General features: G+C 29.2%; 3 protein-coding genes across 4 annotated transcripts; 1 reads left to right on the plus strand and 2 right to left on the minus strand.

The window, feature by feature from the left end:
• Positions 1-6,359: 6,359 nt before the first annotated feature.
• LOC100819773 (probable purine permease 11) lies at positions 6,360-8,506 on the minus strand. Its single transcript, XM_003550887.4, has 2 exons — positions 8,328-8,506; positions 6,360-7,663 (listed from the first exon to the last, which is right to left on the minus strand). Exons 1-2 carry the CDS (start codon positions 8,362-8,364, stop codon positions 6,528-6,530), a joined length of 1,173 nt encoding a protein of 390 aa, XP_003550935.1. The 5' UTR covers positions 8,365-8,506; the 3' UTR covers positions 6,360-6,527.
• Positions 8,507-9,611: 1,105 nt separating this feature from the next.
• LOC100775400 (vacuolar protein sorting-associated protein 55 homolog) lies at positions 9,612-11,721 on the minus strand. Of its 2 annotated transcripts, XM_006600824.4 has the most exons (5): positions 11,573-11,721; positions 10,718-10,824; positions 10,246-10,285; positions 10,022-10,106; positions 9,612-9,924 (listed from the first exon to the last, which is right to left on the minus strand). In XM_006600824.4, exons 2-5 carry the CDS (start codon positions 10,814-10,816, stop codon positions 9,732-9,734), a joined length of 417 nt encoding a protein of 138 aa, XP_006600887.1. In that variant the 5' UTR covers positions 10,817-10,824; positions 11,573-11,721; the 3' UTR covers positions 9,612-9,731. The 2 variants fall into 2 exon arrangements, with proteins under 2 accessions (XP_006600887.1, XP_003550937.2); XM_003550889.5 differs by having other exon boundaries at positions 10,718-11,720.
• A 5,526-nt stretch (positions 11,722-17,247) lies between these two features.
• LOC100500257 (protein ENHANCED PSEUDOMONAS SUSCEPTIBILITY 1) lies at positions 17,248-18,820 on the plus strand. The gene has a single exon (XM_003549921.5). The coding sequence runs from the start codon at positions 17,357-17,359 to the stop codon at positions 18,686-18,688; it is 1,332 nt and encodes a 443-aa protein (XP_003549969.1). The 5' UTR covers positions 17,248-17,356; the 3' UTR covers positions 18,689-18,820.
• Positions 18,821-19,319: the final 499 nt, after the last annotated feature.

The following is a 19,319-nucleotide window of genomic DNA, read 5'->3' on the forward strand; positions in this document are numbered from 1 at the left end:
TTGAATAAAATCTTATATATTTTCTTCTCTTAAAACATTTTTTTTTTGTTTTACAATAGAACTTACTTTTAAGTCATTTTTATGTAAATTAATATTTTTTTCAGTTTTAGTTCCTACAAGTTTTTTTTACTCATTTCATGTAAGTTTATATTTTTTTCAATTTTCATTCTTATAAGTTTAATTTTTTTTTCATTTTTGATTTATGTAAATACGAACTTACAAACATTAAAAACAAAAAAAGAATAAAAACTCAAAATGACTAAAATTGAAAAAGAGGTAAACTTGCAAGAACTAAAAAAAAGAAAAAAAAGTTACATGAATAAAAATTAAAAAATTGTAAACTTATCATAACTAAATTAAAAATACAAATTTATTGAATAAAAAAAATTTAAATCTTTCATTATAACTTTGACAAACAAAGTTTACTTCTAACAGAATTAATTTGACCACCTCTCTTGAATATCTTTTTTTTAATAAAAAAAAAAGATATTCCAGAGAGGTGGTTGAGTCATAAGAAATGCCTCAACCAGACCAACAAGGGCAAATTTCCCCATTTGGGGTACTTTTAAAAAGTATTTCCCCAGATGGGGTTGTTTTAAAAGATATTCCGGCAGTGGGCACTTTTGCACGTAAAGTGCATGCATGGCCCAAGCAAACCGTCAGTGAGATTGACGAGTTCGTTGTCGATGAAGGACTCGCCACTGCGAATGGCGATACGCACATGCAAGGTGAAGGACTCGCCACTACGAATGATGATATGCACATGCAAGGGGAACCGCCAGTTTGACTGGCGAGTTCCACTAGGTCAGCTTTTTGCAGGGAGCTCAGGCTTTTGCAGGTGCAGGCGTGACAGGCAAATCGCCACTCCCATGGGCGAGTTAGCCTAAAGTGGAGTTGCCAATGGTATTGGCGAGTTAGGTGTGGGAGCTGGGTGTATATATAGACCCATTATGTTGCAGTTTTAGTGTGTCTTCCACTTTTTTAAAAGCTCTCAAAATTTCCTCCTTCTCACTTTACATTTGTTCTGCCATAAGCTTTCCAAATTTGCCGGTTCAGGTTTAATTTGTAGCATCAATATTTTCAGTTAAGTAATTTTTTTTGAATGTGAAGTTTTGAATAATTTTTTAATTAAATTAGCTTTATATTTCATATGGTTGTTGGTGTGTATTTAAAATAAAAGAAATTTGTACCATCATCTTTATTTGAAGAAAATATTTTGAGTCCGAAAATTGTATTTTGAATTTCAAGTTTTTATTATATTTTTAATTAGATTAGATTGGTATTGGTGTTTTAAAAGTTTTTAAAACTAAAAAATTTTGTACCATCATATTTATTTGAAGTATTTTGAGTGTGGAATTTTTTTGATATGAGGTTGTAGTAATATTTTTTTAAAATTACTTTAGGTTGATGTTAATGATTTGTTGGTATGTGGTAAAAATTTATGAGCGTTGAACTTGAATGGAATTTTAAATTTTAATATGAAGTGTGTAGTATGTAATTAATATGTGTATTTTTAAAGTGTTGTTTAGTTCAGCGTTTTTAAATTTATACTTTTACGTTTATGGCGTCATTTTTATTTTAATGTATTTGTAGTAATTTTGTAATTATGTTTATTTATTTAGAAGTTATTATTGTTAACATTAATTATTTTTAATACTAACTTTGGTTATGGTTTATTTCTCCTTTAAAATTAGTTCGTTGGAATCGTTTATATTTTTTAAGTGTGTATCATTATATTTATTTAAAGTTAATATTTTTTGTATAGAATAAAATTATAATGTGAAGTTCCAGTAAAGGGACTTTTTTGTGATTTCATTTTATTATTTTGAATTTATTATGATTAATTATTTAAAATATTGTTTTTGTATGTACATCATGAATTCGGTTACAACAGTATTATATTTCAATGGAAGGGTATATGAAGATAACGATGGTGTAATATTTGAAGGTAGTAAAAAAAACGATTCAGATTAAACGTAGAATTAGTTTCAATGCTTTGAAGAAAAAAATTGGAGATAAGGTAAAGTTACAAAATAATGAAATTATTTATGCTATCAGTTGTAGATTTTTAGTGTCAGGAAAATATATTGCCTTGTAAATTTGTGATGAGGAAGACGTTGAAACGATGCTGGAAAGTTTTAAACAACAAGAACAAATGTCAGTTCCTGAATTGTACATGTCTCTATGTAAATAAGCAAGCACAGCAGATCCCCATGCATACGTGCTACACTGTTCAAAGTCACGCAATTTGTCAACAAAAAGAACACCTCCTATGAATCTGAAGATCCATGCACGGGTAAACCTTTGTAGTTGTTCTACGTTACCGTCATGGATATTTATTTGTGAAAAATGGTGAGCTAGCCAACTTAATTTGACCACACTGCCTTGAAGTTCACCTTCCTGTGGTCTGACTCTCAACAATTCTTCACACAATTCAGTCCAACCAAGATAAGTCTAACCAATTAATGGTTCCCCGTTAGTATGAAGACCTAATAAAACTGACATATCTTAAAGAGTAATGGTAGTCTCTCCGCATCTCAAGTGAAACGTGTGTGTTTCAGGCCTCCATCTTTCAATTAAGACGGTAATTAATGACGAATTTATTGTTAGGTACCCCATCTTCATTATCAAATAAAATTTAGATTGTGAAGCAGAAGAATAATTTTCCCTAGTATTTCTTCTTGTCCTTGATAGATGGGGACAACTCATCTGATGTGTAATGGTTCCTCATTCCAAACATGTTATGAAACATGTTTAGCTTGCATCCATAAAACGTCTTCATCTATTGGACCAGACTTAATGTGTATACTAGATGAAGATGACGAAGATGTCATTGATATTGTAAAATAAAATATAATACAAAAAATTGACAACAAAAATTTTACATTAAAATAATTAACTACAGTTACAAAAAATCAATTAAATATACATACCACATAATTAAAATATGAATAAATAATAAAATTAAAAATAACAATACGTACACAAATTTAAATAAATGTTCTAAAATACTATACAAATAACAAAATTAAAAATTAAATAGCTACAAAAATTTAAACAAATGACCAAATTAAAATACATAACAAAATTAAAAATTTAAACACGTACATAAATTTAACACAACAAAACTTCAAATACTACCTAAAATACTCTACAAATAACAAAATTAAAAATTAAATAACTACAAAAATTTAAATAAATGACCAAATTAAAATACATAACAAAATTAAAAATTTAAACACGTACATAAATTTAACACAACAAAACTTCAAATACTACCTAAAAAACTCTACAAATAACAAAATTAAAAATTAAATAGCTACAAAAAATTAAATAAATGACCAAATTAAAATACATAACAAAAATAAAAATTTAAACACGTACATAAATTTAACACAACAAAACTTAAAATACTACCTAAAGTACTCTACAAATAACAAAATTAAAAATTACATACCTACACAAATTTAAATAAATGGCCAAATTAAAATACATAACAAAATTAAAAATTTAAACATGTACATAAATTTAACACAAAAAAACTTAAAATACTACCTAAAATACTCTACAAATAACAAAATTAAAAATTAAATAGCTACATAAATTTAAATAAATGACCAAACTAAAATACATAACACAAATTTAAAAATTTAAACACGTACATAAATTTAACACAACAAAACTTAAAATACTACCTAAAATACTCTACAAATAACAAAATTAAAATTAAATAGCTACAAAAATTTAAATAAATGACCAAATTAAAATACATAATAAAATAAAATTTAAACACGTACATAAATTTAACACAAAAAAACTTAAAATACTACCTAAAATACTCTACAAATAAAAAAATTAAAAATTAAATACCTATACAAATTCAAATAAATGACCAAATTAAAATACATAACAAAATTAAAAATTTAAACACGTACATAAATTTAACAGAAAAAAACTTAAAATACTACCTAAAATACTCTACAAATAACGAAATTAAAAATTAAAATACCAACATAAATTTAAATAAATGACCAAATTAAAATACGTACATAACAAAATTATAAAATAAAACACGTACATAAATTTAACACAACAAAACTTAATTTATTAACTAAAATACTCTACAAATAAAAAAATTAAATATTAAAATACCTACATAAATTTAAATAAATGACCATATTTTTTTTCAATCATTAAAATTTAAATTAAATAACATATATTATACACACAAAAATGGTAATAAATAAAAAAATTACTATGGAATAAAAAATTTAAACAATGTATATATATAAAATTAATAAAGTATTATATATTTCAATAAAAATTATAATTAAATAAACTAAATAATATTCACATTCTAACTAAACCTAAAATACCATATATATAATACAAATAATATCATACAAACCTAATAAATTTAAACCAAATAATAATAACATAACAACTAAAACTAACGTACAAATAATTTTATCACAAATAATAACATACAAATTTTAAAAATCTTAACAAAATCATGTTAATAAATCAACTACAATTAACGTATAAATAATAATATACCAACTAAAATTTTTACATATACATATAACACAAATAATATTAATATTTGAACGTACTACTTAAAATTTAAAAGTTTCACCTAACATCAACAAACTTAACATATCTATATATAAAACAATTAATACTATACTAATTTACAAAATTTTTAAAAAATAATATTATCAAATTAACTAAAACTAACCTAACATATATATATATAACACAACTAATAACATACAATTTAAAAAACCTAACTTAAATAATATTAACATATTAACTAAAGTTACCAAGTTAAAAAAACTTACCAAATAGAAAAATCACGTAATAGCAAGAGGAGAAATCACGTAACAGCAAGAACGAAGCACTGTCCTACAAAGATAAACAAACCTAACGTAAATAATTTTCACTAAAATTAAGTTAACATATATATATATATATATATATATATATATATATATATATATATAACACAACAAATATTTACCATTATAAAATACTTACCAAAAAGAAAAAGCAGGGAGAAAACAAGAAGAACCGCAATGTACTGGAGTAATATGAAGAAGAAGAAGAAGAAGAAAGCAATGCAAGCGCAACTGTGGAACTCATCCAACTTCTTCTTTTACAAGGAACAGAATTTGAATTAAAGTAACTCGCCAGCCACGCTGTCGATTCCCGCAAAGCCCAACCCGCCAATGAGAATGGTGATTCCCTCCTGCACCAGAGCTGACCTCTGCACCTGCGCCTGCTGCACCTGCATCGCCTGCTGCACCTGCATGGCTTGACCTAGCCCTGAGCCTACGTGGTGGGAACTCGCCAATCAAACTGGTGGTTCCCCTTGCATGTGCATATCACCATTCGCAGTGGCTAGTCCTTCACCTTGCATCCTTCACCTTGCATGTGCGTATCGCCATTCGCAGTGGCGAGTCCTTCACCGACAGCGAACTCGCTAGTCCCATTGGCAATTTGCTTGGGCCATGCATGCACTTTACGTGCAAAAGTGCCCCCTACCACAATATCTTTTAAAACAACCCCATCTAAAAAAATACTTTTCAAAAGTATCCCGAATGGAAAAATTTGCCACCAACAAGTATAACATAAATAGAAGACAGATGAGTCTTAGATACATACGTACAGTTACTTAAGCAAATATACAGTTCCCAAACTAAAAGATAAAAATCCGCCAACACAAAATCGAGAAATACCCATTCCCCTGTTTTTACACGTCCCTGATTGGAATCAACACAAAACCAAGAAGAACACCCTCCAAGCTGCACAATACTACCTCCAAAGCACAACCCCCCAAAAGATAAAGATTGCATGCACAAAAATTAAATCTCTTGAAAAAGACATAAATTTATTTGAACTAAAGATGAACCAAAGAAATATGAACAAAAATTAAAAATACATAAACTTATGTAAACTAAAAATAACCAAAAAACTTGCATAAACTAAAATTATAATAAACATAAATTATCGACACCAAAATCATATTATAACTTTGACTAACAACGTTTACTATTACCAAAATTAATTTGAAACCGGTAGAGTTGATTTTTAAGTGTGAAAAATATCTATATTCAATTATATGATACAATAGATGAATAATCCACATAACTTTGACAAACACTATTTACTATTACCCTCGAATGTTACACTTTATCCCACAGAGGGCAGAACAAAAAAAAATAAAATCAAGTTGCTCTGGAATATCAAGAATGCACAAAATTTCAACACCAATATCACTCTTTTTGGTGGTACGGGAATACTATGATTTCAACTAATTTCAACATCATATTTAATTATGTCATTAATTAGCTTGTTTGTAAATTGAAAAACTTAAATGTTAAAATTGGTCAGAACCATAAACACATAGTTATTCTGAACTACTTAATAATTTCTCCATAATTAACCTACTCTTGTCAACACAATTTAAACATAACAAAAATTGGTATAAAAGTATAATTTGATCAAAATTTGGTCCATCCATCCCATCAGCAAATTTCTACCTCACTGTTTGAAACCCCAAGGCCATCACTTTTCTCTGCCTTGGCTTTTTTGTCATCAAGATAATGTTGATACACATAAGACAGAAAGCCCCACACTGCTAACAACAAGGCTACAAACTTCACCCCATTGATCTTGTCATGGAAGAATACAATTGCAAGGATGGGAACAATAGGCAATGCCAAGGTACCTATCACATTTGAAAACAATGAAGACACCTCAAAAATCAACCCTAGCATACCAATTGAGGATATTTGCCATGTCACAGCAATCCAAAGTAGAGTCATTACATATGACACACTTCCCTTATCATATCCCTTCATCTCATTGTTCAAACTTTTCCACTCTCCACTTGCAAACAACCCTACTACACAAGCACATGTAGCAATGAAGGATGGGTAAAATTGCATGTCCAACACAGCAGAAAAGGTTTCTCTCTTTATAACTTTCTGAAAAGAAAGCTGCACAAGAGAGAGGTACAAAGAGAATGTAGCTGATGCACCAATGGTGCAGAAGAATCCAATTACATGCTTTTCTCTGGAAAGACCGGTTGAGTCCTCGTCGGAATCGGAGTTGATTGCAAGCAGAGAAGCTGATATGGTAAGGAGGACTACAGAATTGATTATGAATGCTGTGAATTTCTGGGAATTGAGGAAGAAAGAGAACACCGCGTTGAAGCCTAATTGGGTGGCACATAGTAGAGAATAGGTGGAAAGAGGGAGATATAAAAGTCCATAGGAATACATCAAGTTGTCCCCTGTGAGAATTAGGCCAAAAGCTAGATAGAGGAAAACAAGGGTGGAGAATTTTGGTTTTGTTTTGTAGGAATAATCATTATTGCTGGGATTGTTATTAAACTTGGCATGTGTTTGTCTTGGGAAGTAAAAAAGGAGTGGAAGAAGTACAGGGAATCCAGCTGATTGAACAAATGTTGCCATCCATTTGCTATTACCACCATTGTCATAGTATAATCTTCCCAAAAGAGTGGCTGCAGATTGGCCTACAAGAAGAAAGATTATGTAGAGGGACACACGTAGCCACCATTTGTATTTTCTGAATCTTGGATGTTGAAGTTGCTGTGTGACATTTGAGTTTCTGTCTGAGTTGTGCAATTTTCTTCCATCTGAGGAAACCACACGAGAAACTGAGATTAGTGAGAACTTCTATGACTTCTATCTTACATAATTAGAGCTAAATTCTTGTTTTGAATCAAAATATCAAATTGAATGCTGAATGCTGAATTGAGGAGATTATTATTCAGTACAATATTAAGGAGGAACTTGCTTCTCAATTAAGTTCCTCCTTAATGCAGAATTCATGCTAGAGAAGCAAGGTTCCTCCTTAATCTTATACTAAGTTCCTCTATCATCATGCTGAATTCAGCTTAACTGAATCATTATATCTTTCTTTATGCCATTACTTAAATTCTTTCTTTGTGATAAAACTCAAGACATGTGGTGTTCAATCAATCTCTAACTTTTTCCAAGTTTCATCTTCTAGATATTGAAATCTGACATGACCATATTATTAGCCAATTACAAGCAACAGTTTTCTAAGGTGGATTGGCCTTGGCCAAACACAGTGAGGTTCGTCATCTACCCTATTTGCAATAATAGCTAACATAATATAAAATCCTAGCAAGAGGAACATAGTGATTCTTATGCATGAGATAAAAGGATGAGGATTTGAGGAACCAGTGATTATTATTATTATCTTCCTTTGGTATCTGTTTATGTTTCAAGAATCAGTGAGAGTTTTTAAGAAGCGAGTGTGATTGAGAAACTAACCTGTATTTTGTAGCTGCTGCTCTTGAACCACCTCCATTTTAAAAAACAAAAATGTAATGAAAACTATGAAGGGGATAACATCAAGATTTGAAGAGGAGCTTGCAAAGCAAAAGTGAGCCGCAAATATTGAAGTATAGATATTAGATAAATAACGCTACTTTCCAGTTTTCAATATATGTAATTGTAGACCAATCCATAGAAGTAAATTATTCAACGCCGACAAAATAAAAGTTTGACTTCACTAAGTTGATCAGATTGGACTTTTCTGTTGCTCATACACACTAATTTGGAAGTGTTGACGTAGTAACTATTGTGAAATTCATAAGCAACACGGAATTTTGAGCATTTTCTTACCATTATTCTGTTGCGTGCGGCATGTCTTAATTTGTTGCTGCCACGTAAATTTGTTGTCAGACTCGTTAGTTTGTGTTCTCATTGGGAGTAACCAATCAGTTGTCTCTATTATTTATCTGGGTCTTCAATTTTGGAGAAACCATTTAGGCATGATTTTTTTTTTCTAACCTACTTCAATAACTTTTAAACAGTAATTTTTTTGTTTTTGGTGAACTTGGTGTAGTATGATTGAAAAAAGAAATAATCATGTTGTTTAAGCATGTAATCAAAAGTTAAATTCTTAAGTTATTGTATGCGGAAAAAGAAAAATATCTATTAGTACAAGTCAACTTTTTATATGAATTTTCATATCTAAAAGATTAGTACAGGTTTAATTTGCCGTTGAAATTGTTGTAATATAAATGCGCATTTTAATACAGGTCTAATGGATAAAAACAGAATAAACTAGCATATCCCATTGCCGAGAGGCTCTTCGCTATAATAAAAATAAGAGTTATGATCCTTTGATAAAAGTATTTTTATCTGAAAAGCAATTTTTCACCTAATTTCCAAACATGCTATAAGTCTTTGACACTAAGTTAGAGATATCCTGATTCTTTGATTCTTGAGGGGGGAAAAGCATTATTTATTTGGTGCCATGTATAAGATTTCATCACAGCAAGAACCCCACCTTCTGGAGTCCTCTACATCAGAAAATCCAACTTCCTATCTCGCTATCACCAATATCAAAAGGCAAGTGTAAATAACATCTCCAAGAGTGAAAAAGGAAGACTCAATAGAGTCTCGGAGAGAAAGGATGCAAATTGTTGTAGAGGATTAAACTCAAACACAAACAGAAAATGCCTCAATACCAACCAACATTAAATGATCCTCTAAAGTTGAGAGTTCTACAATGTTAAACGCCATTTAATAGTGCCTCTTAATTTCAAATGGGGAAAAAGGGATTAATTTGATATATCAAAAAAAATAAAGGTGAGGCTCCCACATGCAAAGGTAACATATACATTTTTACACTGACAAACCAATCCCACTTATGCTTATGCTCCCATCTCAAAGACTACTATAATCATCTTCATCATTAATCCGAATGTAACACAATATTGCAAATACAAACACAAAGAAGGAAGAGAGTTCCATTGCAAAGGCTCCCCAACCTATAACACCAGAATGCTTTAATATGGCTGGAATGGCAATGCTTCCAACAGCAGAGGCCCCGGTTAAGAACTTGGTTGCATTCACCCAGCTGCTCCATCATTCATCAGATTCACACCACAAAAAAAAATACAATTGAATGATTCAATTTCCCAGCTTGGACTAGGAGAATTCAGACACTAACTTACCTGCTATCTGATTCAGAAAATAAGGAAGAACGTCCAGATCCCACCAAGAAGAGCAAAGGCATTGGAAGAAGCACATATGTTATTGCTGCAGGAAGAATAGAAAAAGATGTAATGCTAACATACATGAAAATTTTCTTGTCATCACGTAATTAATTATCCCATGAATGAAAAAGAACAATTAAACAGAATGCAGGAGAATCGAATTCAACGATGCTTTATCTCACCAGTTAGCATTGGCCACCAATTATTATACAATGCACATGCCTGCCACAGAACAAATATAAGCAATTAAACAATCATTTTTTACATCTATTGTTACATTTTACTATATATATTAAAAAGGAATTGGGGTGGTCACAAGTCACAACCTATGCCATGGACAGGGAGAACCCTCTCTAGGGAGAAATTATTGCATAGCCTCAAATCACTGCATGCCCATAGTCTCAATGATTCCTAGTGTAACAAGTAGTTGAATTTTTTAATTTATAAAAAAGACTTAATAAAACTCAACTAGGTGTCACTTGGAAATTAATAAGGATCATAATGATTCGGCACATACAATAATTTCTCCTCTCTAGATCCTAATAAACACGTCATGTCCCCAGTTGCTTCCGTTGTGCCAACCCATGCAAGTTTCTCTTGTCACATCACATTTAAATATACATAGCACCACCAAGGAGGGGAAAAAATACTGACCAAAATTTGCAAAACAACTCCTCCAGAGACCAAAATTCCCAAAAGGACAAGTTTCCCTGTGTTCAAGCAGTAACGAAAATATCCTGGTAACTCTGCCATCTCCAATTCTAAATAAGCAGCGAATTTTTTTTGCCATGAGAGCATTAGATTAGAAGAAAATGCTAAATGAAGAAGCAATTCTAATTTCTAACAACTACATTAATGCAAGACACATCAGTTATATATAAGTGATACCATTTGTTGGGGGGGGGGGGGGGGGGGAGAGGGGGAACACACATGCACAACAAAGATCGAAGATGAAAACAACCACAAACACACAAAACATCAGTTATCTATTATTGAATTGAAAGTGTGTTACATCATACATCTCAACTCAAATATGTATTACACCCGACCTGTACGTAGAAGCAAACATAAAGAAAATGTAGTAGCTTAAAGACTCCATGTTTGACAGACACGACAAAGTAATGATGTCAAATAGAGAGCAAAAGCCGTAGTTTTTGTGAGCTAGCACAAGTGAAAGATGTATGATTTTATCCAAATTCCCAATTTTTTTGAAAATAACATTTCATTGAAGATTATCTATCTATAATTTATCTCTATTTGTTTGTCTCTGTAGTCTATCCATCTATAATCTTCCCTAATTCCAATATGCAACTACGTCTAAAGAATCCAATATAGTACAAGTACTGAGGAAGAAAATTATATAGAAAAAGGCACCAAATGAAGAGCAACAAAATTGAACATGTGTATGTGCTTGAAAACCAAAATATGGTAACTTAATAACAGACAGCAGAATGTTGGAAGCTATGTTCTTTGTAGATTCAACAATGAGAGAACATGAGAAATTGATACCTGATATCTAAATCAAATCAACAACCTATAGATTTAATTTTATATTTTGTTGCACTAAGGTATTGAAACGGTTGAGCTACTTTTATTTATACTATAACTAATAACAAGTTACAACTACTCCATCAGCGTGCATCTACTAGTCAGGTTCGGATAGACAGTGGCCAAGGCCAACCGTAAAAGCTTCGTCAAAGTGTGTTGACAAAATTGCATCTTCATTTTTAATTAATTTTTTTGGGTACTATTTTCTGGGAATAAAAACTTTTCTGGGATAGTATTTTCTGATAACGTCCTATCACCAAACATGGGAATATTCCTACCTTTATATTTCCGGGAATGATACAAGGTTTATATTAAGACTTTATGCCAATTATTGGAAGCCTTCTTTAATTCAATCAATTTAATTTTGAATTGATTCAAATTTTATATGGCAATTACAATGTGTTAATAAAATTGATATGTTGAAAATATTATAAATGTAATTGCATTTCATTGGAAAATTATTATTACTTTGATGACCATTAATTTGTGTAATTAAATAATTATTATGAAATTGATTAATCAGTTAATTTGAATAAGAAAAAAAGTAATTGATTGAATTTTAATTAATAATTTGTTTATATGAATTAAAAAATAGATAATTGATTTCATCAGATTATAATTTGTTAGCAATTAAAATTAGATGATTTATTATATTACATTTATTATTTATTATTGTGAATAAAAAATAAAAATATGATTGATTGCTTTTATTTCCGAAAATGTAATAATAATAATTTATTATTATGAATTCTGAATTATTTTAAATCTTGAATTAACTAATTAAGAGTGAATTAGTTTCATTTATTTGATGAGAATGAATATGGTATTGTGACGTCACATTATTCCATCTTTATAAAACCTTTTATATTCTCTAAAAAGACATTTTGTATAATATACTAGATAAATAGATTACATAAAAATATAAATAAATACTATATGTTTTAATAAGTAGTTATATTTTATAACTTTTACTTTTATCTTGTTATTTTATTTTATCTCTTTTTTATTTCATTGAAATTTCTTTACACAGTTAATGTGAGATTAATCTTTACTTCATATTTTAAGATTATTCGTTTTTCTAAATATTTTTACTGGTGGTGGAATCTTTCTAACATGACATTATAGAGATTCTCAACTTTTCTTAGACTGCTAGTAGTAATTAACATTCTTTTAAACATGTTATTTGTTTTGTATACTCATAAAATTGTATATACAAGTTTTTAAATAAAAAAAATGAGTCTCGCATTATGGGGATTTTTGAGGAGATATATGAAGCTGGTCAAAAAGAAGAGTTGGTATTCATTAATTATTCAATTTGATTCGCAAGTTATTGTGAAATTCATCACTAATTCTAGTTTCTCACTAATTCTAGAGCTCGTTGTGCTACAGATCTTAGATTGATCCTGGCAATTCGTTCTTTAATTGAAAGAGTTAATGTACGTATGATTGTTCATACTAGAGATGGCAATAGATATGCTGATGTCTTAGCTAATTTTGTCTGTGAAAGAGTTGGAATTCATGAGTTTTGAGCATCTACCTACGTTTGTAAGTTATTTGCTAAAATTTGATGCAGCGGGAATCATTACCCCGTATCTTTATTTCGCTACATGTAATCTTCTTTTGGGCTTATACGGTATAATATAAAAAAAAGTCTCTCATAATTTTTTTGTTTAAATACATATTAATAAATAAAAAAATATGTTACTAATATTTTTTTTTTGGTGCTGTACTATTATTTTTCTTTATTAATGAATTAAACGGGCAACTATCATGTTTAGCACGCAGATTCAACAAAAAGTATCTTGATGTTAAATAGTTAGTTGAACTAGCTGGCATAACCCTTTTTGTGGACTGTGTATTCTTATTTTTCACTCTTTTTTTTTTTTTTCTGGGTAGAATTTTCCTTCTCATTTATTTACCCTTTGTAAACAATAATTATGATAATTCATGCAATAGGGTAATAACAACTATAGAAACACCAATCACATGAATTCATTATTATTGATCAGCTTTTTCACAAATTTACTATGAGCTTAAAGCAAATATCATGTGATGTTGTTCTATAAATCTAAGTAAGTTGTACATTTATCAATTACTAGGATTTTAGTGAATGTTTATTTTATATAACTAAAATTTATAATTTATAATAAATAAATACTTATGTATAAATTATGAAATAATTTTACACAAACATAAATATACTAATAACAAGTACGGCTGTAGTTGAATGATATTATTCTACTATGGATTTTATTTTAAATTGTAGAATGCTTGCATCCCATAGATACCATACCATGTAAGTATTTATAACAGTTTTTACTTAAGCGCCATTGTAAAATGCAGAATATATATATATATATATATATATATATATATATATATATATTAGAATCAAGGTTTCTTATGTTATAGCAAAAAAGGAGACTACAAACAATATATCATTTAACTTAGAATGATTTGGAATAGCAATATCAGACATATCTTCGTATCTTCAATTTAATTTTTTCTTCGATCTTTAGTCTCTAAGCTTAGTTTAGTTTAGTGTATCATGTCTTTTTTAAGAGATTTACACTCACCCGTGGGTAAAGATTTTTGTAAGAAGATATATCGTAAGAAGATATATCGATGTAACATGTAATGATCATGGTCCAAGGACAATACATTTGTCTTTAATTTGTCTCTAATAGTGTGTGAAGTTTTTTGAATCAACCAATAAATTCTGACTTAATTTTTCAATTATTAAGATTTATTCGGTTTAAAGTAATTAATAAGAATTTTAAATTGAAGATAATAATAGTTATTGAACTCTATGAATGACTTTGAGATTTTTTTTTGTCTCACCTACACACATAGTTTTTTTTGTTTGAATATGTAAAACTTTGTTCTTATTTTACCTTCAATTTGGAATCATTCTTAAATCAGTGCCAGACCTAAGTTGCTTTGAGGGGTGTACCTCATTTTTTAAAATTCATCAAATTTGTAAATAAAATTTTATATTTTTATATTTTATTTCATCTAATTTATACAATTGAACCCATTGATTTTATTTTTTATATTTTGTCCCCCTAACTTAGGGTCTTAGATCTTGATTTTTTTTTTAGTCATTACAAGAAGAATTCATACCAACTCCAAGGTGATAGAGCATATTTGGAAACGTTACAATTACAACAATAATCAAATTTAACTCTTCTTTGATATTATTGTTTTACAATTTTTTTATTATCTAATTTATGTATTTTTTATTTCTTTAAAATTTAATCATAAATAGAAAATAAATTTATGTTCATTTTTCTATTTCTTAATATTTAATATCTTTTTCTTTTATGTTTCATTAAAATTAAATATATTTAATTTACCGAATAATTAAATAAAATATTTAAAAATAAAGTTCATGTGAAATTTATAAAAAAAATTCTAAAATTCTAAAATAAAATCTATCATTAAAATAAAAAATTAAATAAATTTTAAAAGATCTTGAATCCTATTTAATATTATAAAAAATATCTTAAATATCAATTTAGAATGTTCAATTAAACATGCTGTTAGTGGTGACTCAGATGTGTACAGGTGAATGTGAATGTTGCCAACAAATTACTAATTCATCTTATTTCGTGGAGCCCGCCCGCACCTGACGCATTATTGACAGACCTTGTCATTTGTCATTCTGGTTACATTATTATTGGGTCTGATCTTTTCTAAAGACTCAACCTTATCAACAAATGTTATCCCTCTTACATATAATTTTCATCATCTTGTTGTGTGAATCATTGCAACCAAACTTCTAAGGTTCTAATAATTTCTATAATAAATAGGGCTTCCCTTTCTGACACGGGTTCTATGTTGATAAACTATCAGTTGATAAATTATCCTACACAAACTTAATCCATTATTTTTATATACAATTAATAAAAAATAATAAAATATAAAGAAAAAAATATTTATTATTTATCAGTATCAATCTAATTTCTTTTAATAAAAAATAATATAGTTTATTTTTTGAATAACAATTTGATAATACGAAGATATATTAAATATTTATATAATAAAAAATTCAATTTCTCTTGTTATTTTTTTATGTGAAATCAAATAACTAACTAAATGAAAAATCTTATAAATATATTATTATTATTATTATTAAAATTTAAAACAATTCTGATTTTAAACTTGATTTTTTAAGTAAGCAAACTTTTGAAAAATTGATATTATTAAAAATAAGCCTGGAACGCACTGAAAAAAACCTAGAATAATCATTTTATATGTTTTTCTAAAATATTTATATGTATTTTTAAATGTATGTATAAATCGATTTTAAAATACATACATAATAATCTATTTGATATATTGCATATAAGATAATTTAAATAATATATTTAAGAAATAAAAAATTAAACAAAAAATTGCATAAGAGAAATGAGTAGAAATAGATAGGTCGGACTGTTTTGGTTTTACTTTTATATATATATATATATATATATATATATATATTCAAAAACACATAATAATAATAATAATAAATATAAAATATATTTATAAAAAAATCATTTAGTTAGTTATAAACAAAAGATAACAAAAAAAATTGAAAATTTTCTATTATGTAAATATTTAATATATCTTAATGGAATCAAATTGTTATCTAAGGAAGCAGGTTATATAATTTGTTTTGTTAAAAAATCATATTGATTCTAATAAATGATAAGTATTTTTTATTACTTATCAATTTTTTTTTATTAATTGTATGTAAGAGTAATGCGTTAGATTTGTGTTCATGAATATCTCCTAGGTTGACATAGGTTTTTGGTCTCATTGATCTAAAAATATAAGACACATAAGAATATGATTATTATTTTTTTCTTAAAGACATAAGAACATCTTTAGTATTAATAGATAATATTTTAGTAATAAAATAAAAATTATTAAATATTCTTAAATTTTACTACCTTACAGTAAGATTCTAATTAAAATATTTAATTCTTACATTGTAAATATTCTCAAGAGTGAAGTCAATTAGATATAAAGAAAAAAAAAAGAAGAAATTAATCATTAATATGATAAATTGTAATAAAAGGAAGAAAAGCACTCTTTAAATTTATGTTTGAACTCATACTGTTTAGATTTTTTTTTTAAAAAAAAACTATTACTCTTTTGTTACCTCTCTCTACTGCAAGCGTGAATTGCAAGAAATCTCATGCTGCTGAGGATCCAGAAGGACCCGAACCCCAACCCTTGCTAGAATTTACTCGTGATCCACGAGATGAGAAAAAAAATATAAATAACATGTACTTTTTTTATTAAAAAATTAAAAAGAAATACAAAACTAAACCAGTTCTGGCCCATAATATTTTAAGGGAATTTCTTTAAGTATTTTTTATTTATTCTTATAATATCTTTATGATATCTGTTATAAAAAATTCATATATAATTTTATTTTAATAATAAAATTTTTAAAAAACTTTAAAAAATTGATACTTTTTTATTTAATTATGATGTTATTATATATCAAATAAATATTATTTTTTATTAATATAAAATAATTTTTCATAAGATACAAATTTTATTTTTTAAAATCTTTTTTCATAATTATAGTTTTTTCACATAAATTTTTTTAAAAAATTTTCTTTAGTTAATAACCCTTTAAAGAATTCTCATTCTCATTCAAGATATTTATGTTACTTTCCCTTTCCTCAGCTGTGAGAGCAGCAACAAACAAACGCAGAACTGCCCAATCTTCAAGCTAACATAAACACCATGGAAGCCGTCCAAGTCATATCCACCACTACAATCAAGGCACCACCGAGTCACAATAACCATGACTCAGTTCAGAAAATCGATTTAACTCCCTGGGATCTTCAGTTCCTCCCAATTGAAACCATTCAGGAAGGCCTTCTTTTTCGCAACAAACACACAAAAAACCAAATCGAGCACCTCCAACACTCCCTTTCATCCACTCTCGCCTTCTTTCCACCCCTCGCAGGTCGTCTTGTCATTCTCCAACACCACGACAACACTGTCTCGTCCCACATCGTATGCAACAACGCAGGAGCACTCTTTGTCCACGCCGTTGCAGACAACACCACTGTCGTTGATATTCTTCAACCCAAATACGTTCCTCCCATTGTTTGCTCCTTCTTTCCGCTCAACGGAGTTAAAAACCACGAAGGCACGTCACAGCCAGTGTTGGCAGTGCAAGTGACGGAGCTACTTGACGGCGTCTTCATCGCCTTCACAATCAACCACGTGGTTGCAGACGGCAAGTCATTTTGGCATTTCGTGAATTCCTGGGCTGAAATCTCACGCGGTATCCCTAAAATATCAAAAATCCCTTTTTTCGAACGTTTCTTTCCCGTTGGCATTGACCGCGCCATACGGTTTCCGTTCACAAAGGTGGAAGAAAAAGAAGAAGGAGAACACTCACAAAACCTTGAACCAAAAACTCTCTCTGAGAGGGTCTTCCATTTCACCAAGCGAAAAATCTCGGAACTGAAATCAAAAGCCAACGCAGAGGCCAACACGGACAAAATATCTTCTCTGCAGGCGGTTTTAACTCTCCTTTGGCGCGCTGTGAGTCGTTGCAAACATATGGGGCCACAAGAAGAGGTTCATTTTGTTCTTCTGATTGGAGCTAGACCAAGGCTTATTCCACCACTCGCAAATGATTATTTCGGAAACGCAGCACTGGTTGGTCGTGCTACCATGAAAGCAGAAGAACTATTACAGGAGGGTGGATTCGGAATGGGTGCTTCGGAGATAAACAAGGTGATTTCTTCGCACTCTCATGAGAAGGTGAGGAGCTACTACGAGTCTTGGGTGAGAACCCCAAGGCTTTTTGCGATAGGTCGCCTCGCTAATAGTAACTCATTGGCCACTAGCGGTTCTCCAAGGTTCAACGTTTACGGCAATGATTTTGGGTGGGGAAAGCCCCTGACCGTAAGAAGTGGCGGCGCAAATAAAAGTAGCGGAAAAATTACTCTGTTTGGTGGCGCTGAAGAAGGTTCTATGGACATTGAAGTGTGCCTTCCTTATGTGATTCTCGAGGCAATTGGAAATGACTCTGAGCTCATGGATGCCATTTCCAACTAGCATGGTTTGGTTTATCTATAGTTGATTTCAGATTCATGATATTATAGTATTGAGTAACGAATAATTATGTATGTCTTAGGCAAAGATCATGTGATGTTGACTAGTATTTTAATGAATGTTTATTTTATATAACTAAAATTTATAATTTATAATAAATAAATACTTATATATAAATTATGAAATAATTTTACACAAACATAAATTATACTAATAATAACAGGTCATACTAATAACAGGTACCAGCCGTCATAGAATGATATGGTTTTAAATGGTAAAATGCTTGCATTCCATAGATACCGTAAGTATTTATAACTGTTTTTACTAAAAATCTATGTAGAATAGTATCATCCTACCTTTTACCTATTGTAAAATACAGAAAATATATATATATATATATATATATATATATATATATATATATATATATATATATATATATATATATATATATTAGAGTCAAGATTTCTTATGTCATAGCAAAAAAGAAAACTATAGACAATATATCATTTAACTTAGAATGATTTGAAATAGCAATATCACTAACAGGCCTGAGAATAATTAACAGGACCAATTACTTAAAGGAATCCATTTGAAGAATTGTGGCAGCTTTGTATCATGGTTCTCCTTTCGA

Source organism: Glycine max, chromosome 17 (genome assembly GCF_000004515.6).
Source record: "Glycine max cultivar Williams 82 chromosome 17, Glycine_max_v4.0, whole genome shotgun sequence".
NCBI classification, from domain to species: Eukaryota; Viridiplantae; Streptophyta; class Magnoliopsida; order Fabales; family Fabaceae; genus Glycine; species Glycine max.